General features: G+C 41.8%; 2 protein-coding genes across 7 annotated transcripts in view; one reads left to right on the forward strand and one right to left on the reverse strand.

Annotated features, from left to right (window-relative positions):
* Positions 1 to 20,631, reverse strand: part of LOC128693265 (galactosylceramide sulfotransferase) — a 32,533-nt gene extending 11,902 nt beyond the window's left edge. The window contains exons 1-4 of one of the 6 annotated variants that reach the window (XM_053782834.2): positions 20,128 to 20,630; positions 2,767 to 3,001; positions 900 to 982; positions 284 to 298 (exon numbers count right to left, since the gene is read on the reverse strand). In XM_053782834.2, coding sequence (XP_053638809.1) covers positions 284 to 298; positions 900 to 982; positions 2,767 to 2,817 — 149 coding nt within the window. In that variant the 5' untranslated portion in view covers positions 2,818 to 3,001; positions 20,128 to 20,630. The other 5 variants (XM_053782830.2, XM_053782832.1, XM_053782831.2 and 2 more) reach the window with 5 other exon arrangements.
* LOC128693268 (gamma-interferon-inducible lysosomal thiol reductase) lies at positions 5,318 to 10,225 on the forward strand. Its single transcript, XM_053782838.1, has 5 exons — positions 5,318 to 5,476; positions 6,859 to 7,014; positions 7,568 to 7,738; positions 8,449 to 8,595; positions 9,176 to 10,225. Exons 1-5 carry the CDS (start codon positions 5,438 to 5,440, stop codon positions 9,329 to 9,331), a joined length of 669 nt encoding a protein of 222 aa, XP_053638813.1. The 5' UTR covers positions 5,318 to 5,437; the 3' UTR covers positions 9,332 to 10,225.
* Positions 20,632 to 20,877: the final 246 nt, after the last annotated feature.

The raw sequence follows: 20,877 nt of genomic DNA on the forward strand, positions 1-20,877 counted from the left end.
ATCTGGCAGTATATCGATCAGGACCTAGAAAATGCATCAGGTCGTCCGTGCTTGTAGGATTATTATTATTATTATTATTATTATTATTATTTGGAAAGCTCGTTTGTCACCATATTTGTAGAGACGTTACATCGAGGTAAACTGAGCTGCTGTTGTACATTTATTATTATTATTATTATTATTATTATTATTATTATTATTATTATTAATTCAATAAATATAATTATTATAATTATTTTTGTTCTCTGTAATGCCGTTATCGTTGTTCAGTCAGAATACTTACATTCCTTTGATGTTCCTGTGGAGGAAAAGGAACAAAATATTAATTTAAATATTTGATCAGCAATTATTTGTACTATTACTATAAGATAATATTTTGGTCGGATTTTTAACCTGGAGGGTTAGCCACCCAGTGTAAGCCAGTCAAGTCAGTGCGTCACTGAGGACTGACTAATTTTAATTGGGGTCCTTTTAATCTTCTTCCCCAGGATGCGATCCACATCAATAGACTAACACCTAGGTACCTACTTACTGCTAGGTGAACAGGGGCAGCAGGATTAAGAAAACATGCCCAATGTCTCACTCATGCCGGGGAGCGATCTCCGGTCCCTGAGTGTGTGAGAGCTGTGGTGGCTATCAACTGAACCACAAGTAAGCTGCTGTAGTATATGGATTTTTTTTTACTGGGAAGCCTATCTTAGAACATATATTTAAATCGTAAGTTTACTTGACAGTGATAGCAAGTCTTAGCACTGAGTGAATTCACAACATTCCTGATGCTGAACATATATGGATGTTAAACATACTTAACAACATTCCTTATCAACGGGGAATGCCACAACAAAGAACGTATGAAGCAACAGGGAACGACTTAAGAGAGAGAAATAGAGGAAACGTACCTGAGCAAGAGATTCTGTTGGTTAGTGAGGTTGAGCTGGAGAACCAGAGCCATGCTGCTCACCACACAGAGCAACACCAGCATCTTCACCATCAGCGTGGGTCCCCCGCTCTCCTGCCGACACCGTGGCACGGGCAGGGGCCAGCAAGAGGGGAAACAAGTACGAAGGATGAAGAGGAGAGTAAAGAGATGAAGGAGGGTAAATAAATAAGGAAAGGTTTGATATGAAGGGGCGGGGGATAAAGAAAGGAATTGAAGGAGGGTAAACAAAGAGGGAAGGAGAGTGGATTAGATTAGATTATAATAAAAAAAGAAGCGCTAAGCCACAAGGGCTATACAGCACAGGAGAGTGGAGAGATGAAGCAAGTGGGGACAAATATGCAGAATGCTATATTAATTCCCTGGGTCATTTGTTTTCATCATTATTCTCAAGGAAGTTTCAATATTTATTTTTCAATGCCAAACACTGAGACAGGATCTTTTAAATATTATTTGAAGTTTAAATAATGAGCTTTCAAAATTTTCTTTAGTCTTGGACTCGCTTAAATATTCAACCTCTCAAAGAAAACGGTGAAATTCTCCTATGTAAATTTTCATTTTTTTTTTTTTGGACAAAAAAAAACAAACATAGGAACTTCAGATAATCTAACTAAATTTCACGTTATATGAGGTAATTTATTTTGTCTAACGTGTATACGAATTTCCAAAGCTACTTTTTACTGTTTTCTAAATTCCCATTGGTTTTTAACTCGATCCTCCATCCGCTAACCGTGTCCCCGGTCTTTGATCGATCAGACTGATGAAGTTTAATAACATATTAAATTTAGGCTACGAGTCTCCAGGTGACTATTTTGCAATAAATTATACTTCTCTTTGAAAGCCTCCTAAATTACGGCATTATCGATGCTTGGTTTTAATTAAAGCACTTCAACTACACAGTAATAAAAATAAAAATGCCGTATTGCAAATTCTATATAACACACTTTGCAGAACATTCATTGGGACAACGTGATAGGAAGACAAGTCTTGCTACTACCTGAATGTCACACCCATTATGACCTCTGTAATTCGTTCTCTTCGCGCTACAGCTCACGGGATGACCTACTGGTGAACAGTAAACTAGATGCTTCATCGCCACAGTAAATCATTAGCGTGCCAATCTGCCAACTACAGGACGGTAATAAGCCTAGTAGTTTCTCACATTTAAGTGGCGAGATTCCCGTAATCCCTTAATTTTATCACCGAATGAAATCAAACAGGTTAATTATTATTATTATAATCAAAAAGAAGCGCTAAGCCACAAGGACTATACAGCATCAAACAGGTTAAGCTCTCTCGATATGTATATGTCGTGCCGAATAGGCAGAACTTGCGATCTTGGCTTAAATAGCAACGCTCATCTTGCCATATAAGACAAGTGAAAATTTGTGTATGCAATAATTTCGCCAAAATCATTCTGAACCTAAGGAAAAAAATATATTTCACTGTGTTTGTTTAGTATTAAATTATTGTAAACAAATCTAAAATATATTTAGTTGGGTTAGGCTAAAATAAATTGAGCTTGTTATATTAAGGTTAGGTAAGTTTTCTAAGTTCCTTTTGGTGCAAAATTATAAATTTTTACATCAACATTAATGAAAAAATATATCTTTAAACGTATAAGAGAAAATTTTAGAAAGGACTTAATTTTAAATGAGTTCTTGCTAACTGACCAGTTTTACATATTCGGCACGACATATATATATATATATATATATATATATATATATATATATATATATATATATATATATATATATATATATATATATATATATATATATATATATATATATATATATATATATATATGCTGTTTTCTCTCTCACCTTCTTTTTGGTTACTTTTGAATCTTTCTTCTTGATCATGGTGAGAGCCATGAGCCAGGCACCGTCCACAACGCATTCCTGGTGAGGTTAAGGAGGTAATAGCCAAGGTATGGGCAGTGCTGGCTCTCAGCCTGATGTGGGTAATGCTGGCTCTCAGCCTGATGCGGACAGTGCCTTCTCAGTTTTATGTCACCGTTGTTGGTTCTTTAATCAGTCTACATTGCCACGTCATCATCTGCAACGTTAAACAATATTTGTTACTCATGTATACGGTTGCACACCGTATGTGCATTGATCTGTTTGATTAGTGTGTGAGTGTATATTATGTGGATATTTGTATTTTTATTATTATTACTCTCTCTCTATTCATTAACAATTTGTCTTTTTTCATGGAGTGGCAGACGAATGGAATGAATCAAAAAATAAAGTACCAAGTGCTACAAACTTTTCATATATACATATATATATATATATATATATATATATATATATATATATATATATATATATATATATATATATATATATATATATATAATTTCAATTGGGACAACTCCAGCATAGCTTTGCTGCTATATATACAAATAGGTAACTACCTTTTTATTTATTCTGTTTATAATATATTATGTTGATTATGTACTGTATCTGCCTTAAACAAGATTGTACTCTGGAAATATAACGAGCAATATCTAATCTATACATGTTAGGTACTCTAAGGTCAGCTCCTTGGCCTGCGCTCCAAAATAGCAGTTGCCTGGCGTGAGTGATAGAGAAGATTTTGGGAAACCCCAGTTAAAATTACGATGCCACACTGCCATGTGGATTCACTTGGTCAGCATTACAGGTCTGCGACTTTTCATCATAACGGTAGCCTGCGTGGCCCTCTAAGGCATTGATCCCGGCTAAAGGCTCTTAATCTACGAAATTAAAGCTATTCCTTTGCTTCAGCCAGACACGGTTATTCTCCGATTTCCCAAGCGTCGTGTGATCCCTGTGTGTCTAGCTCTTCCCTATTATGATAAAAATACGAGAAACATGTTAACAGAACTCGGGCTATCGGGAGGGTAGTGACCCTATACAGAGGGATGACTGGAGAGTGGTGACCCTATACTGAGAGCTGAGGGGGGGGGGGTGATCTACAGAAGGTGCAATATTAACCTTGATTGCCGCCTCACTCATACTCATTGGGTTTTTTCCTGAAAGAAATATCTCCAGATATTCCTGGGGTACTATGATAAGAGATGATATCATACTCTCATTACTTTCTCTTGGTGGAGGTCATATCGGAGCTTACAGACGAAGAATATAAACGACAGTCATGGTTAAGAGATGTATTGTTTGTGATATATAATAGAAAGCTGTTTTACTTCTTGTTTTGTTCAGTAAGTCTTGTGTGGGCGGCGAGGCAGGTGTGAGAGTTCTCACAGGCGAAATCTGTAGCTCATGAGTGAGACCAACTGCCATCCCTTAGTACATGCTGCCTGTGAGAACTGGCTCACCTGCTGCCATCGCTACCACATGCTACCGGTGAGACCTAGCGCACGTGCTGCCCATGCTATACACCTAAGTGCAATGCCTAGTTACGTGGGTTGTTCTCATCATGATCATTCACTTTGACTAACCGCGGTTCGGCCCCTTGTCCACCATTTTGTTTATCCATTGACAGTTGTTTATTACAACTTAATTTAAGTATATATATATATATATATATATATATATATATATATATATATATATATATATATATATATATATATATATATATATATATTACCTGGAGTTTACCTGGAGAGAGTTCCGGGGGTCAACGCCCCCGCGGCCCGGTCTGTGACCAGGCCTCCTGGTGGATCAGAGCCTGATCAACCAGGCTGTTACTGCTGGCTGCACGCAGTCCGACGTACGAGCCACAGCCCGGCTGGTCAGGTACCGACTTTACGTGCTTGTCCAGTGCCAGCTTGAAGACTGCCAGGGGTCTATTGGTAATCCCCCTTATGTATGCTGGGAGGCAGTTGAACAGTCTCGGGCCCCTGACACTTATTGTATTGTCTCTTAACGTGCTAGTGACACCCCTGCTATTCATTGGGGGGATGTTGCATCTTCTGCCAAGTCTTTTGCTTTCGTTGTGAGTGATTTTCGTGTGCAAGTTCGGTACTAGTCCCTCTAGGATTTTCCAGGTGTATATAATCATGTATCTCTCCCGCCTGCGTTCCAGGGAGTACAGGTTCAGGAACTTGAAGCGCTCCCAGTAATTGAGGTGTTTTATCTCCGTTATGCGCACTGTGAAGGTTCTCTGTACATTTTCTAAGTCAGTAATTTCACCTGCCTTGAAAGGTGCTGTTAGTGTGCAGCAATATTCCAGCCTAGATAGAACAAGCGACCTGAAGAGTGTCATCATAGAAGGTTGAAGGGACGAAGGTGATACATGTATATATGTTTGGGAAAAGGAAATCCCACATGACATTTGGAGAAAATTAAATCTGGTAATGAAGATTGAGGAGGATAGGTTGAATTGTAAAGATGGTGAGGGACGTATGAGTGTGTTTATGTGGTGAGATGTCAGATGGAGGGATGTAGGGGATGACGGCGAAAGTGAGTCACAAAAGAAGACCCCCGTCAGTATAAGAGTCCCTGGCGGAGAAGCTTGGGCAGGCAGTCTGCAGTAGCCAACACAATGAGAACTTCACTACTCCTCCTCTCCTGCCTCGCTGCGGTAAATACTTAGTTGTGTATTTATTCATTTTTTAAACTTACACTGGCTTGAAAAGTTTACCGAATTCAAGTTAATGCGCTAAAAATATTTAGTCACAGGCTGCAGCATTTTCATACCTTTCGTTTTTTGATAAAAAAAATTGTTATAAGACTCAGTGGCAAGGCCTCCGGTTCCTATTCGAAGGATCCGGCCTCATCCTAGGTCGGGTGAAGACGGGCGAATTGTCCCTTTTAACCTAGTAGTAAGTAGGTACCCTGGTATTAGCCAACTGTTGTGGGGGGTCGTATCCTGGGAAAGGACCAAGGGTCCCCAAAAGAAATAACCCACTTTGCTAAGTTAACCTAGGTTACTAATCCTCTGGGGTTAATAAATAATAATCTGAATAAACTTTTCTTCAAAGGAACACGAGAAACATTACTCAATGACATGAGCAGAATGTTGTTCATAACTGTTCTCGAAGTAGCAGTTTGTCGAAACATGAAAGATTATCTAAGGAGACAGTTTCTTTGTTTAGTATGTTCCTGATTTAAACATAAATAACTGTAGGCTATGCTAGACGGTTCTTTCTAGCAAGAAAAAAATTTATCATTTTCTTAAATTGTTTAAATATATATAGACAGCCCTAAATCATGAACCACGTATATAAACACTAAACTAATAAGATACTATGATATAATTATCTTCCAACGATAGCTAGATGTTTCAAGCAATAAACTGGAAAAACTACGTAAGCTAATTGAATACACCTGGAAAAGGCAATTTATGATATTTCCTTTCATAATACAAACAAGTCACTAAAATGAATGGTTGTTAAAATTAAAAAAAAAATGTAGTGAACAGGCGATGTAGCCTTAATGACCTTCGTGTAATCGATAGGCTTTCAACTCCATCAACCAACCACCAGGAATGTATACACCAAGATGCATATGTTCCTTCGTGTATTTTAAGGATTAAAATATTCTTGACCGGTGGTGAACAGGTAACATATAGCCTTAATTACCCTCGTCGATAGGCTTTAACCCCAGTTAACCAACGTGACAGCATTACTCATTAAGAACAAATATAATAAATGACAATGGGAAGATCACCGACACCAAAATGTTGTGCTCATGTTTAAGGAGACGAGGTCTCTAATAGTTATTGAAAAATACAGTTATTTAGTGATTTACAGTCCCACAAAGGGCTCTTGATGCAAGGAATTGGAGCTACCATCCCCTTTCTGGGGTGAAACTTGATTACCGCTCATTCCCCAGGCGGTACATGACCCGTACTTGTTTATTGCTACCCCCGTAAATATTAACATAATAATAATTGTTATTAGTAGTATTAGTATTTATATTGTTTAAAATTAATTTTTTTTTATCGTTCGTCATCCCTCTCAGGCGCTGGCTCAGGACGCCCCACCGGTGAAGATCGACCTCTACTATGAGACGCTCTGCCCCTACAGCATCGACTTCGTCACCACCCAACTATACCCGACCTGGACCATACTCAAAGACATCATGGAAGTCGAGATGTTCCCCTTTGGTAACGCCGAAGTGAGTAACATCTAGGCCCCTGTACCACTGAAGTAGTCACACAGTCTGTGTTTCTGACTTTCCATCTGTCTACTTGTGTCTCCTTCGGACTTCGTAGGAAAGTTAATCGAGGACATGATAAATTTCTAGTGTTTTATTTATTTTATACTTGCCGATAAATTTCTATCAGCTTAAGAGGCGTCGCAACAGTACCATATCAACTTTTTAACAATATTGCAGTATAGGTTGTGTTATCACAAGAGTGGATGCAGCTTGTCACGTCTCAGTCGTTACGAAATGTCACTACTGAGAATTTCCTCAGATTATGAGTCTATACCTACATGTTGCATGTGTGGTGAGCGACTCTGATTGCAGATGGCACGTTTCACCACAGCCCGGCTTTATCAAGCACATTTGTAGTTAAACTTTATACCATTAAGACCTCTGTAATCAGGGTCTCTATACTGTTGGCGCTCCGCCATCTTACTGGAATACTAGTATATGGAATTCAGTATACCAAGTTAGGCAGCTCTTCTGTTGCTTCCTTGACCAACCCCGTGCTTGTGGCTTGCAGTACGAAGCAGATGGCGACGGGTGGGTGTTCACCTGTCAACACGGTGATGAAGAGTGTCACGGGAACATGATCCACGCATGTGCCAAGGATCACTTCAAGGATATCAACATCGAGATGGAGTTCGTCAACTGCCTGCTCTCAGCCGACTACCCTCCCAACGCTGGAGCCACAGTGAGTACCTGTGGGATAGGCAATCCTAAGAGGTGCTAATTTCCAAGTGATAGTAACTTCAGCTTTACTGGAACGAATCCTTTGAAGTTGTCGTAGTTAACGAGCCCATCGTGGAATTTTTGACGATATATAATCACATTACTGAAGCCTATTCCAGCTCAAGTTAACAGATTTCATTAATGTACGCAACTTTTCTTGTGTGATGGAATATGACCGGGCAGCATAGATAGCTTTAATTTGCGCAATTTAAGTATCATAAAAAAGTAGGGCAGGAGCACACTGTTAATTCTCTTAATTTTGTTTAATTATATAATTATGGGGAAGCCTTGATATACCTTTGAAGAATTTCGAGAGTATATCTACTCTCTGAGCCCGGCCATGGGCCAGGCTCGTCTGGTGCTCGCCTGGTCAACCAGGCTGTTGCTGCTGGAGGCCCGCTGCCCTAAACCCATAGGATTATACAATTCTACGGGTTTAATAATAGATAAAAATAACTATTTCCTACATTGCGCTAGTATTATCCACAGTCACACTGCACTTCCTCCTTCCCCCCCACCCACTGCCTCACGGAATTTGAGGGAATAGTTCCCAACATTTAACCCCGCGCTCTTGAGTTTGAACACGATGGATACTTATTAAGCATGTTTAATTTATGGCTCTATTGAATAAAACGGCAAAATAAACACGTCTAATTATTTGTGATTGTGCAGTGCGCGGCTCAAGTGGGACAAGACTGGGCACCACTGGAGGAGTGTGTCAGTTCTCTGGAAGGACAGAACCTCCTTCATGATGTGGCCGTCCAGGAGGAGAAGCTCGACCCCCAGCTCTACTTTGTACCTTGGATCCTCGTCAACGATGTAAGTTAATATAACGTTTCCCACCAAGATAGTAGCAGGCACCTGCTACAGCCTGTAGATTTCTGCTCGAATCTGGGATATTTCTACTTGGGCAGGGAGACCCTACTCGACTTGGGTAGATTTCTGTAGTCGACAGTGTAATTTTATGTATCAGTGTAGGTTAAGCTCTGCCTCATTGAGTTTTTGTTTCTGATTGAGTGAAGCACTTTTATGACATACGGGCTTACGGTACTAATAAAAGAATGAAAAAATATTTGTATTAACAATAATAATAATATCAGAAGTAACACGATTGTCATTAGTAATAGTAGCAGTCGTAGTAATAGTAGCAGTCGTAGTAATAGTAACAGTCGTAGTAATAGCTGCAACAGCAGCAGTACCAACAGCCGTACTAGTACCAGTAGTAATATCGTTGTACTAGTACCGCAGTAGTATCAGTATATATATATACCTTGTGTGATATAATTTCGTATTATTCATATCGACACTGCCCTCCAACCAGTAATGGTAGTAGCACTAGCAGAAGCAGTGTGCAATAGTAGTTCTAGCAGTAGTTACAGTATTTATGGTTTTCTTCTAGGTGTTCGACGAGGACTTGGTGACTGAGTGCCAGGTGGACTTGAAGTACGTGGTGTGCAGTACATACACAGGTACACTACCTGAGGCATGTACCACCGCCCAGAAAATCAAACCAAGTCGCTTCTCACACACTCCGAAAATCACCAGGAAGCCGTAAATGACACTACGCTCACCTCCGGCCTCGTTTTCTTTCCTGCACATTACAGTGCGTCCGATTCTGAATGAACATTCTTTATCTCTGCACCTATTAAATTTTAGTTGTTTTATGATAAGTTATGTCACTTTAACTTTTATACTAATGTAGTTAATCGCTAATTAACAATTACATTATGGGATAGCGGATGCCAGTCGTATATATGCGACTGTAGTCGCATATACACGTGGAAAGTGTTTCACGTACGGTAAACAGTATACACATATACCAAATTCGATTGAATGATTTCCAACGAAATGTGCAACAGTGGTGTATCCCTGATGATTTTACCCTCTTGTTTGTCTAATTTGGTTATAAGAGGTTAATTATATTAATTTACGATAATATAGATCACATTACAGTAATCTACCCACAAATAACTAATATTTAATGTTATTCATTGCTTAGATCGTTCAGAAATCCACGCATGTAAATGCGTAAAAAAAGCGAACGTATTTCAAGACTTGCCCGACTTAGAGTATAGTGGTGTGTTTTGGGTCCTCTTTTATATGTAGTGGTAATGGGTTAACGTCTCCATTCTCTGACTTAATTGTCTTCAGCCATGGGACTTACAATTTGGTCGACAACTTAATACACTCACATGGTGACTCTACAGCGTAAGCTGTAGTGGCCCTATAAACAACAACACTGGGGCTTCAAATGAAGCTACCAAATGGCTTCACTAGACTTCTGAGAACAGGGCTCATACGGCACAAACTGTTGTAGCCCTTATACAGCAACACCAAATGGTTTGGAAACGTCGCAGTTGGTATGCTTTGTTTTCAGATTAAAAAAAAAAGAGTACGAATATTCACAAAAAAAAAATATTGTACGTTGTAAAATAAAGTTGTCTGCTTATTTATTTGATTTGAACTATACATTACCGAGGTGGGTTAAAACTGCTGCATTATTTCGCATAACAAAGTATGAGATTCAAGTGTAATACTTTCAATATGCATCTCATACCCATCCCCTGGACGGTGCTCAAAAAGCTTATAGTGGCACATAATGAATCCAGGGACTGGACCTCGACCTAAGAGACATCGCAAATATTTTCGGTCTAGCTAGAGGCTCTCCCGAAGAGGGAGGGGGGGGGGTCTCTTTAGTTAACTAGATCGAAAATATTTGCTATATCTTTCTCTGTAATGTGGGCTATTTCAATACTGTTGACATAATTGCTAAATGTAAGATACAGCCACGGCTTTAAGTGTTACCAATAAACAAAAGGAAGACAAACTATTGGCAAACAAATATAAACAAAGAAAATTCAATGAGTTTAGTAAATATAAAATAAATTTAATCTTGAATTTCCATTACGATATCAGTTGTTTAAATACGTTAACAGTGGGTTAACTTAAATTTGTCACCTAGTTTACGTTATCAGTGGTTTAAATGCTGTATGTTACCAGACTAAAACTTGTAAGTTATATACAATGAGAGGTTTGTATCAGTGAATATACACTGATAAGTGTGTATCAGTATATCAGTGAATATACACTGATAAGTGTGTATCAGTATATATACTGAAAGGTGTGTATCACTCAGTGTTAATTGGTTACCGATTGTCCAAGGCACTTAGGGATAAACATTTGGCCTGTTGTCTATAGTATGTGTAGTGAGAGACGTGAATCACTCAGTGTTTGTACTGAGAGGTGTGTATCACTCAGTGTATATACTGAGAGGTGTGTATCACTTAGTGTATATACTGAGAGGTGTGTATCACTCAGTGTATATACTGAGAGGTGTGTATCACTCAGTGTATATACTGAGAGGTGTGTATCACTCAGTGTATATACTGAGAGGTGTGTATCACTCAGTGTATACACTGAGAGGTGTATCACTCTGTATACACTGAGAGGTGTATCACTCCCTGTATACACTGAGAGGTGTATCACTCTGTATACACTGAGAGGTGTATCACTCTGTATACACTGAGAGGTGTATCACTCCCTGTATACACTGAGAGGTGTATCACTCTGTATACACTGAGAGGTGTATCACTCAGTGTATATACTGAGGTATCTCTATATACCGTGAGATTAAGGTCAAGGGTATCAGTGTATATACACCCAGAATAGTATATACCATTACAACCCACCACCACCACTCATCTCCACTCACCATCACCACTCACTACCACCATCCATCCCTCACTATCACCCCCCACAATCAACTACCATACACAACCAGTCACCGCCCACCACTCGCCACCAACCATTGTCACCACCACCACCACTACCCATTATAACCAGCTACACGCAACATGCAAGCGTGGGAGACCACAGCAATGCGACATCTCTTAAACAGGGAATCTATCACGAGAACTTTTTTTTTAAACTTGAAGTCACCAGCCTGGCTGGCATTGTGCTACCAGCCTGGCTGGCACTAGTGCTACTACCAGCCTGGCTGGCACTAGTGCTACCACCAGCCTGGCTGGCACTAGTGCTACTACCAGCCTGGCTGGCACTAGTGCTACTACCAGCCTGGCTGGCACTAGTGCTACCACCAGCCTGGCTGGCACTAGTGCTACCACCAGCCTGGCTGGCACTAGTGCTACCAGCCTGGCTGGCACTAGTGCTACCAGCCTGGCTGGCACTAGTGCTACCAGCCTGGCTGGCACTAGTGCTACCAGCCTGGCTGGCACTAGTGCTACCAGCCTGGCTGGCACTAGTGCTACCAGCCTGGCTGGCACAAGTGTCACCAGTCTGGCTGATAGCAAATAAGACGGCAGCGTCCATCAGGCACTGAAATATAAGTCACTTTCTGAATACATAATTACCAGTCATTAACCACGTTAAGAATGAATGGAATAATTCTGTTTTCTAAAAACAAAACAAAAAAAAAAAAAAAGCTGACCTTGTTTCTAAGTGTGTACTCACCTATTTGTACTCACCTATTTGTGGTTGCAGGGGTCGAGTCATAGCTCCTGGCCCCGCCTCTTCACTGATTGCTACTAGGTCCTCTCTCTCCCTGCTCCATGAGCTTTATCAAACCTCGTCTTAAAACTGTGTATGGTTCCTGCCTCCACTACGTCATTTTCTAGGCTATTCCACTGCCTTACAACTCTATGACTGAAGAAATACTTCCTACTATCTCTCTGACTCATTTGTGTCTTCAACTTCCAATTGTGGCCTCTTGTTTCTGTGTCCCCTCCCTGGAACATCCTGTCTTTGTCCACCTTGTCTATTCCACGCAGTATTTTATATGTCGTTATCATGTCTCCCCTGACCCTCCTGTCCTCCAGTGTGGTCAGGCCGATTTCCCTTAATCTTTCTTCATAGGACATTCCCCTTAGCTCTGGAACTAACCTTGTCGCAAACCTTTGTACTTTCTCTAGTTTCTTGACGTGCTTTATTAAGTGCGGGTTCCAAACAGGTGCTGCATACTCCAGTATGGGCCTGACATACACGGTGTACAGTGTCTTGAATGATTCCTTACTAAGGTATCGGAATGCTGTTCTCAGGTTTGCCAGGCGCCCATATGCTGCAGCAGTTATCTGATTGATGTGTGCTTCCGGAGACATGCTCGGTGTTATACTCACCCCAAGATCTTTCTCCTTGAGTGAGGTTTGCAGTCTTTGGCCACCTAGCCTATACTCTGTCTGTGGTCTTCTGTGCCCCTCCCCCATCTTCATGACTTTGCATTTGGCAGGATTAAATTCGAGAAGCCATTTGCTGGACCAGGTGTCCAGTCTGTCCAGGTCTCTTTGAAGTCCTGCCTGGTCCTCATCAGATTTAATTCTCCTCATTAACTTCACATCATCTGCAAACAGGGACACTTCTGAGTCTAACCCTTCCGTCATGTCGTTCACATATACCAAAAATAGCACTGGTCCTAGGACCGACCCCTGTGGGACCCCGCTCGTCACAGGTGCCCACTGTGATACATCATTACGTACCATGACTCGTTGTTGCCTCCCTGTCAGGTATTCTCTGATCCATTGCAGTGCCCTTCCTGTTATATGCGCCTGATGCTCTAGCTTCTGCACTAATCTCTTGTGAGGAACTGTGTCAAAGGCCTTCTTGCAGTCCAAGAAGATGCAATCAACCCACCCCTCTCTCTCTTGTCTTACTTCTTGTTATTTTATCATAAAACTCCAGAAGGTTTGTGACACAGGATTTGCCTTCCGTGAATCCGTGCTGTGTGTGTATGTGTGTGTGTATGTGTGTGTGTGTGTGTGTATGTGTGTATGTGTGTGTGTGTGTGTGTGTGTGTGTGTGTGTGTGTGTGTGTGTGTGTGTGTGTGTGTGTGTGTGTGTGTGTGTGTGTGTGTGTGTACTCACCTAATTGTACTCGCCTAATTGTGGTTGCAGGGGTCGAGACTCAGCTCCTGGCCCCGCCTCTTCACTGATCGCTACTGGGTCCTCTCCCTCTCTGCTTCCTGAGCTTTGTCATACCTCTTCTTAAAACTATGTATGGTTCCTGCCTCCACTACTTCACTTGCTAGGCTATTCCACTTCCTGACAACTCTATGACTGAAGAAATACTTCCTAACGTCCCTGTGACTCGTCTGAGTCTTCAGCTTCCAGTTGTGACCCCTTGTCCCTGTGTCCCATCTCTGGAACATCCTATCTCTGTCCACCTTGTCTATTCCCCGCAGTATCTTGTATGTCGTTATCATGTCTCCCCTGACCCTTCTGTCCTCCAGTGTCGTCAGTCCTATTTCCCTCAACCTTTCCTCGTACGACATTCCCCTGAGCTCTGGGACTAGCCTTGTTGCAAACCTTTGTACTTTCTCTAACTTCTTGACGTGCTTGACCAGGTGAGGGTTCCAGACTGGTGCTGCATACTCCAGTATAGGCCTAACATACACAGTGTACAGTGTGTGTGTGTGTGTGTACTTACATAAAGTTATAGAAACAAACACGTGTACATGATCTAACTTTACTGAAAAGACGTCTTGCCCGCCAGATACCACTCCAGCGGATCAATAAAGCCCCCTGGTGGTCGGTTATTTACTAGTTTAAAACCTATCGACTACACGAGGATCAGTAAGGCTGCATGTCACCTGTACACCAACAGTCAAGAATAGTTTAATACCTAAAATATTGATTAAACTCAACTATCAGCATATATACGCTAATTACACACCCCTAGGTGTATATACGCTGACACACACACACACACACACACACGCACCCACACACACACACACACGCACGCACGCACACACACACACACGCACACGTAAAAGGAAGGGCACTGCAATGGATAAGGGAATACCTGACAGGGAGGCAGCAACGAGTCATGGTACGTGAAGAGGTATCACAGTGGGCGCCTGTTACGAGCGGGGTCCCACAGGGGTCAGTTCTAGGACCAGTGCTATTTTTGATATATGTGAACGACATGATGGAAGGAATAGACTCTGAAGTGTCCCTGTTCGCAGATGACGTGAAGTTGATGAGAAGAATTAAATCGGACGAGGATGAGGCAGGACTGCAAAGAGACCTGGAGAGGCTGGACATGTGGTCCAGTAACTGGCTTCTCGAATTCAATCCAGCCAAATGCAAAGTCATGAAGATTGGGGAGGGGCAAAGAAGAACGCAGACAGAGTATAGGCTAGGTGGACAAAGACTACAGACTTCACTCAGGGAGAAAGACCTTGGGGTGACCATAACACCGAGCACATCACCGGAGGCACACATCAACCAAATAACCGCTGCAGCATACGGGCGCCTGGCAAACCTGAGAATAGCGTTCCGATACCTTAATAAGGAATCGTTCAAGACACTGTACACTGTGTATGTTAGGCCCATACTGGAGTATGCAGCACCAGTCTGGAACCCACACCTGGTCAAGCACGTCAAGAAGTTAGAGAAAGTACAAAAGTTTGCAACAAGGCTAGTCCCAGAGCTCAAGGGAATGTCGTACGAGGAAAGGTTAAGGGAAATCGGACTGACGACACTGGAGGACAGAAGGGTCACGGGAGACATGATAACGACATACAAGATACTGCGGGGAATAGACAAGGTGGACAGAGATAGGATGTTCCAGAGGGGACACAGGGACAAGGGGTCACAACTGGAAGCTGAAGACTCAGACGAGTCACAGGGACGTTAGGAAGTATTTCTTCAGTCATAGAGTTGTCAGCAAGTGGAATAGCCTAGCAAGTGAAGTAGTGGAGGCAGGAACCATACATAGTTTTAAGAAGAGGTATGACAAAGCTCAGGAAGCAGAGAGAGAGAGGATCCAGTAGCGATCAGTGAAGAGGCGGGGCCAGGAGCTGAGTCTCGACCCCTGCAACCACAATTAGGTGAGTACACACACCTGTGCGTATATATCCTTACCTTCTTAATCCCGCTGAGTGAAACGTTTCCGTAACTTAGTTCCCACTTTTTTATACATTCGTGTAAATACAATCACAAGAGGAGAAATAATTCCAAACAAAAATCAACTCTTTTCACCTAAATAAAAAATTGTTAAAAAAATGGAATACAATGAAATAAAACGATAATGAACATAAATTATAAAATCTTCGAGCAAATATGAAACACTCAGTCCTGTATATGGTGGGATTTTTTTTTCTTTTTGGTAAATGCGTTGGATTTTTTTTTTTTTTTTTTTTGGTATCCACAATAGACCTATTCAAATTTTGGCTAGGCTTTCACTCTCAAAAAAAGAAATCACACTAGAAAAAAAGAGCTGACTGCAGCGTCATGATGACTTTTATTTACTAAATATAACAAAAAATTACATTAAAATAGCTTAGACATGTTATAATGTGGCTGTCAGGGTTAAAACGCGAGTTATGTCAGACTGAAAGACACGACCACTGAGTTCTGGTAAGCCAGTGGTGGCTTAACCATGGGTATGTAACACTGGTAACCCGGTTGTTGTTTAACCACGGGGTTATAACGACGGTAAGCCAGTTGTGGCTTAACCACTGACACCCCAGCACCGGTAAGCCGGCGAGGATTTGCAGCTACAATACCCTTCCATGAATTCAGAAACCTAACCAGGCTTGGTATGACCCATAAGCGTTTAACACTTCCCCCTGTGATTATGTGGAGATAAGCCACACCTGTCAAGGTAGGCAAGCCACACCTGTCAAGGTAGGCAAGCCACGCCTGTCAGGGTAGGCAAGCCACACTTGTCAAGGTAGGCACGGCACACCTGTCAAGGTAGGCACGGCACACCTGTCAAGGTAGGCAAGCCACACCTGTCAAGGTAGGCAAGCCACACTTGTCAAGGTAGGCAAGCCACACCTGTCAAGGTAGCAAACCACACCAGTCAGGGTAGGCAAGCCACACTTGTCAAGGTAGGCAAGCCACAATTGTCAAGGTAGGCAAGCCACACCTGTCAAGGTAGGCAAGTCACACTTGTCAAGGTAGGCAAGCCACACCTGGCAAGGTAGGCAAGCCACACCTGTCTATTTAAAGGGTGTTCCGAGGGGTCAAACGCCCCAGCGGTCTAGTCCATGACCAGGCCTGGTGGATCAATGCCTGAACAACCAGCTTGTTACTGCTGGCAGCACGCAATTTAAAGTAGGGACCTAGCCAGTCCTCTTAACAACTATGTCACACTCACACAGAGTTAAAAGCCCATTTCTAATTTAGGCTGGGGTTAGGTATCAGGGCCGGATTACCACATAGGCAAACTAGGCATTTGCCTAGGGCCCCGCGCATTTGGGGGCCCCGCAGTCCAAGGGGTTCAGGGGCCCATCCAAGACTGTGCACATGGTGCAAGTGCAAAGGGGTCCCTACCTAAAAAGTTCAAGTGTTTGGAGAGTAAAATTGATTTTTAAAAATTAATCAAAACAAAAATAAATAATGAAATAAAATAAAATAAAAATAAATAAACCTAACCATAGATGGCAACACTCAACACTCAACATCAGAACAGCTGTGTTTTCCCGCTAATGGGTGAGTATGGGAGATTCCTCTCCAATTTTCTGTAGTAATTACACGTTATCTAGACTTGTACTGTGACAAATTAACTGAAGAAATGTAAGACAGCTACATACTTCGTCATTCTGGATTCACTGATTACAGAATTGGTGAAAAGAAAAGAAATCTACCAGAATCTCAATGACAAGTTTGGATTTCTGTTCAAAATTACTACTATGCCAGATGCAGAATTGAGAGAAGCTGCATTAAAGTTGCAACAACACCTTTCAGCAGATGTTCAGGACACATTTGTTGAAGAAATAGTTCATTTTTCTGGGTATATGAATCAGATTAAAGCTCCACCTGAAAAATGTGCGCCCTCAGCTACTTTGAAACATTTAAGAAATGCAGGTATCTCAGAAACCTTCCCTAATGTTGACATAGTGTATCGCCTTTACCTAACACTTCCAGCTACTAACTGTGAAGGAGAACGTTCATTTTCTGTTTTGAAAAGAGTGAAAAACCAGCTCCGTTCAACAATGAGCCAAGACAAATTGTGTAACCTAGCCTTGTTGACCATTGAGTCTGATCTAACAAGAAATATTGATTTTCAGAATATAATTGATGATTTTTGCCAATATGAAATCCAGAAAAAAGTTTATTTAAGAAGTGCCTGTGAATATAAACAATTCTTTACTTTCTTGAGTTTATATGATTTGACAGTCTTATGCATGATGCAATGATAACAATAATGGTCAGTGATTTATAAAGGGAATAATAGTGCTGTAGTGGTTATGCTGAATATAATAGGTACATGATGTCGCTACTTTAATAGCCTAATCTAGTAATACTATGCTGTCTTGAGTTTATTCTCTTTAAAATGCATGATTTAACAAGATAGTTATAATGGCTGTTGGTAAATGGTTTTGGTTGTCTTGATGTACTTTCCCTATTAAATTTAATCTAAATAGCCAGAATGTATTTAATTAGACCTTAAACAGGCTCACACCGACATCCCCCCCTCCACCCCCAAGCTGGAAGGGGTCGCTTCGCTTACCCGTAACTCAAAGGGGCCCCGCCAATCTGAATAGCCTAGGGCCCGGAGACTTCTTAATCCGGCCCTAGTTAGGTTACAAACAGAAACTATAAATATAAGCTAAAAGACGATAAAATATTCTGCCGCGCGAACAGAAAACGGGCAGTCACTGCCCGTTTATCTGTTCTCTCCATGTGACTGTTTTTATAACAGTGCCATGCCATCTGTAGTTGCGAGGACGGGCTAACGAACCACAGCCTGGCTGATCTGAAAGTGACTTCAGGACCCTATCAAGCTCCTTGAAGACAATTTGGGGACTGTTAGTAATCCCCCCTCTTATGTATGATGGGAGATTATTAAAGTTTTGGTTCGTACGTTGGACTACGTGAGGCCACAGTAACAGCCTGGTTGATCACGTACTGATTCACCGGGAGGCCTGGTCAATGACTGGAACGCGGGGGCGTTGATCCCCGGAACACCCTCCAGGTATACCGGTCTCCAGGTATACCGGTCTCCAGGTATACTTGTCTCCAGGTATACTTGTCTCCAGGTACGGCTGCAATAATGACACTTGTCAGGGGAGGCTGGCAAGAGGCCAACGTCCAGTCCTGCAACATGCTGTCACTCCTCTGATCACGGGGAAGCGCTAAACGCATAGGGGTCACACAGCGCCTGGGGACTGGCAGGTAATCAGGTTTGATCCAAGAAAGAGGAAGGACGCCCCCTTAGACGGATTTGTTGCTTAAAAATATATATACAAGGAAATTTGCAGGTGACATGAATATAATTATTTATTTGTAATTACCTATTAACTAATTTTAATGGTAATTTTTATTAGTAATTTCTATTAGCAATTACCTATTAGTAATTTCTATTAGTAATTTATGTTAGTAATTATCTATTAATAAATACATATATATAGCTACAAGAGCAGTATTGTGTTCGTGGTCTATTGTCTTTATTACTTTCATTTATATTTGTTTTTATTTTAAGATTGTAAAACAGTCTTGCAATAGCTATAGCACTTACTATCTCTTGCAATAGTTGTACTTACTATCTTTTGCAATAGTTGTAGCAACTGCTATCTCTTACAATATTTAGCAGTTGCTATCTCTTCCAATAGTTGTAGCAATTGCTATCTCTTGCAACAGTTGTAGTACTTATTATCGTTTGCAATAAGTGTAGTACTGATAAATATTGTCTCGTGAGAGCCGTCATTCACAGAATCGGATACCCTTCCTTTCCTTGGAAATGCCTTTCCTTTTCTTCCCATTCCTCAGGTACTTTATGACTTATGGCTTTAGCGTTCTTTCCCATCCCTCTCTTATTGAAAATAGTCATAATGACGCAGTGTTGCATGCAAATGACTTGTGTTCCTCCTTTCAAGGTGCCAGACTGTCTCTCTTTGATCACGCACTACAGTGCCACAGCATCCTGTTGCCTCGGCACCAAATATTCAAGGTGTTAATTATTCTGACGGGTTCACCTTACAGTAACTCTGATGGGCGTCCTGCTGATCATTCCGATAGGTTCACATATTACTATTTAAGTTTTTTCAGAGATCATCTTGTATTCCTAATCATGTATTGCATCTGTGTTCACTAGAATTTATATCCATACACACACGCTTCACTGTACGTACGGAGAGTACACTCCAAAGATTTATTGAGAATACAAAGATTTTTTTAAGACTCTCTCCCTTTGGTAAACATTACCTGTCTTCAGCCACCCTGCTGCTCGTACGTCGCACACAATCTTATCTCACTGCCAAGGTGACCACTGAGGGATGGCCTCATCTCACGGAACCTTTCATCATTAATATTGCTTGATATTAACCCTTTTTTCCCTCCTCTTACATATACACACACATTCTCCACAGATGCTTCCAACAGTTTTACCTGCGAGCCCAAAAGGAAAGGCGTCTGCTTGACGGGATTTGGGTTCCTGCGTAAGAAGTGTTTGTAGATATCTATCTGGAGGTGATCCCCCCTCCTGGTTCTCTGGAGGTATCCTTCCTGGTTGGTCGCGTGTGGGGGCCAGGTGCTCGCATGCACACTCAATCACTTGCGCGAAAAACAGAATGTGTTGTTTTATCTGAGGTGTGGGAGAGGTACACGGGGCGGGGCTGTATGGGAACAGCTGAGGGAAGACGGCAGGATGTGTGGTGCTACGGCAGCGTCAATACTGTGGGGGCGGTGGCAGGGAGGAGCTGCATCAGGCGTGGTGCCCCGCGCCCGCGCACACACACACGCCTCCCCACACACACGCACACACACACACACACACACACACACACACACACACACACACACACGTACTCATGTACAACAGGCCTAGTGTCTAATCGACATGTGCCTAGGACAAAATGGTAACAAGCTGTGAATCGACCCCTGCAACCACAAATAGGTGGGTACACACACACACGTTACCCTTTTCCATAGCTGTTTCGTCCCCTTCCCTTGGACGTCCTGTAATACTCTTGTAGTGTTGGTTGTAGTGTGTGCCACCACTGGTTGTAGCGTGCTAACCATTGTAGGTGCGAGTGGCACTGCTGGTTGTAGTGTGCTAACATTGGTTGTAGGTGTGAGTGACATCCTTGGCTGTTGTGTGTGTGCTGTCATTTGGTGTTCGTTTGTCTTGGTTCCGCC

This window comes from Cherax quadricarinatus, chromosome 28 (assembly GCF_038502225.1).
Source record: "Cherax quadricarinatus isolate ZL_2023a chromosome 28, ASM3850222v1, whole genome shotgun sequence".
NCBI lineage: Eukaryota > Metazoa > Arthropoda > Malacostraca > Decapoda > Parastacidae > Cherax > Cherax quadricarinatus.

Bases quoted from the DNA above. Each gene is read 5' to 3' on its own strand.
- LOC128693268 (XM_053782838.1), top strand. From the start codon at position 5,438: ATGAGAACTTCACTACTCCTCCTCTCCTGCCTCGCTGCG. The intron at 5,477-6,858 runs GTAAATACTTAG...CATCCCTCTCAG, and splicing joins TCCTCTCCTGCCTCGCTGCG to GCGCTGGCTCAGGACGCCCC. The intron at 7,015-7,567 runs GTGAGTAACATC...TGTGGCTTGCAG, and splicing joins TCCCCTTTGGTAACGCCGAA to TACGAAGCAGATGGCGACGG.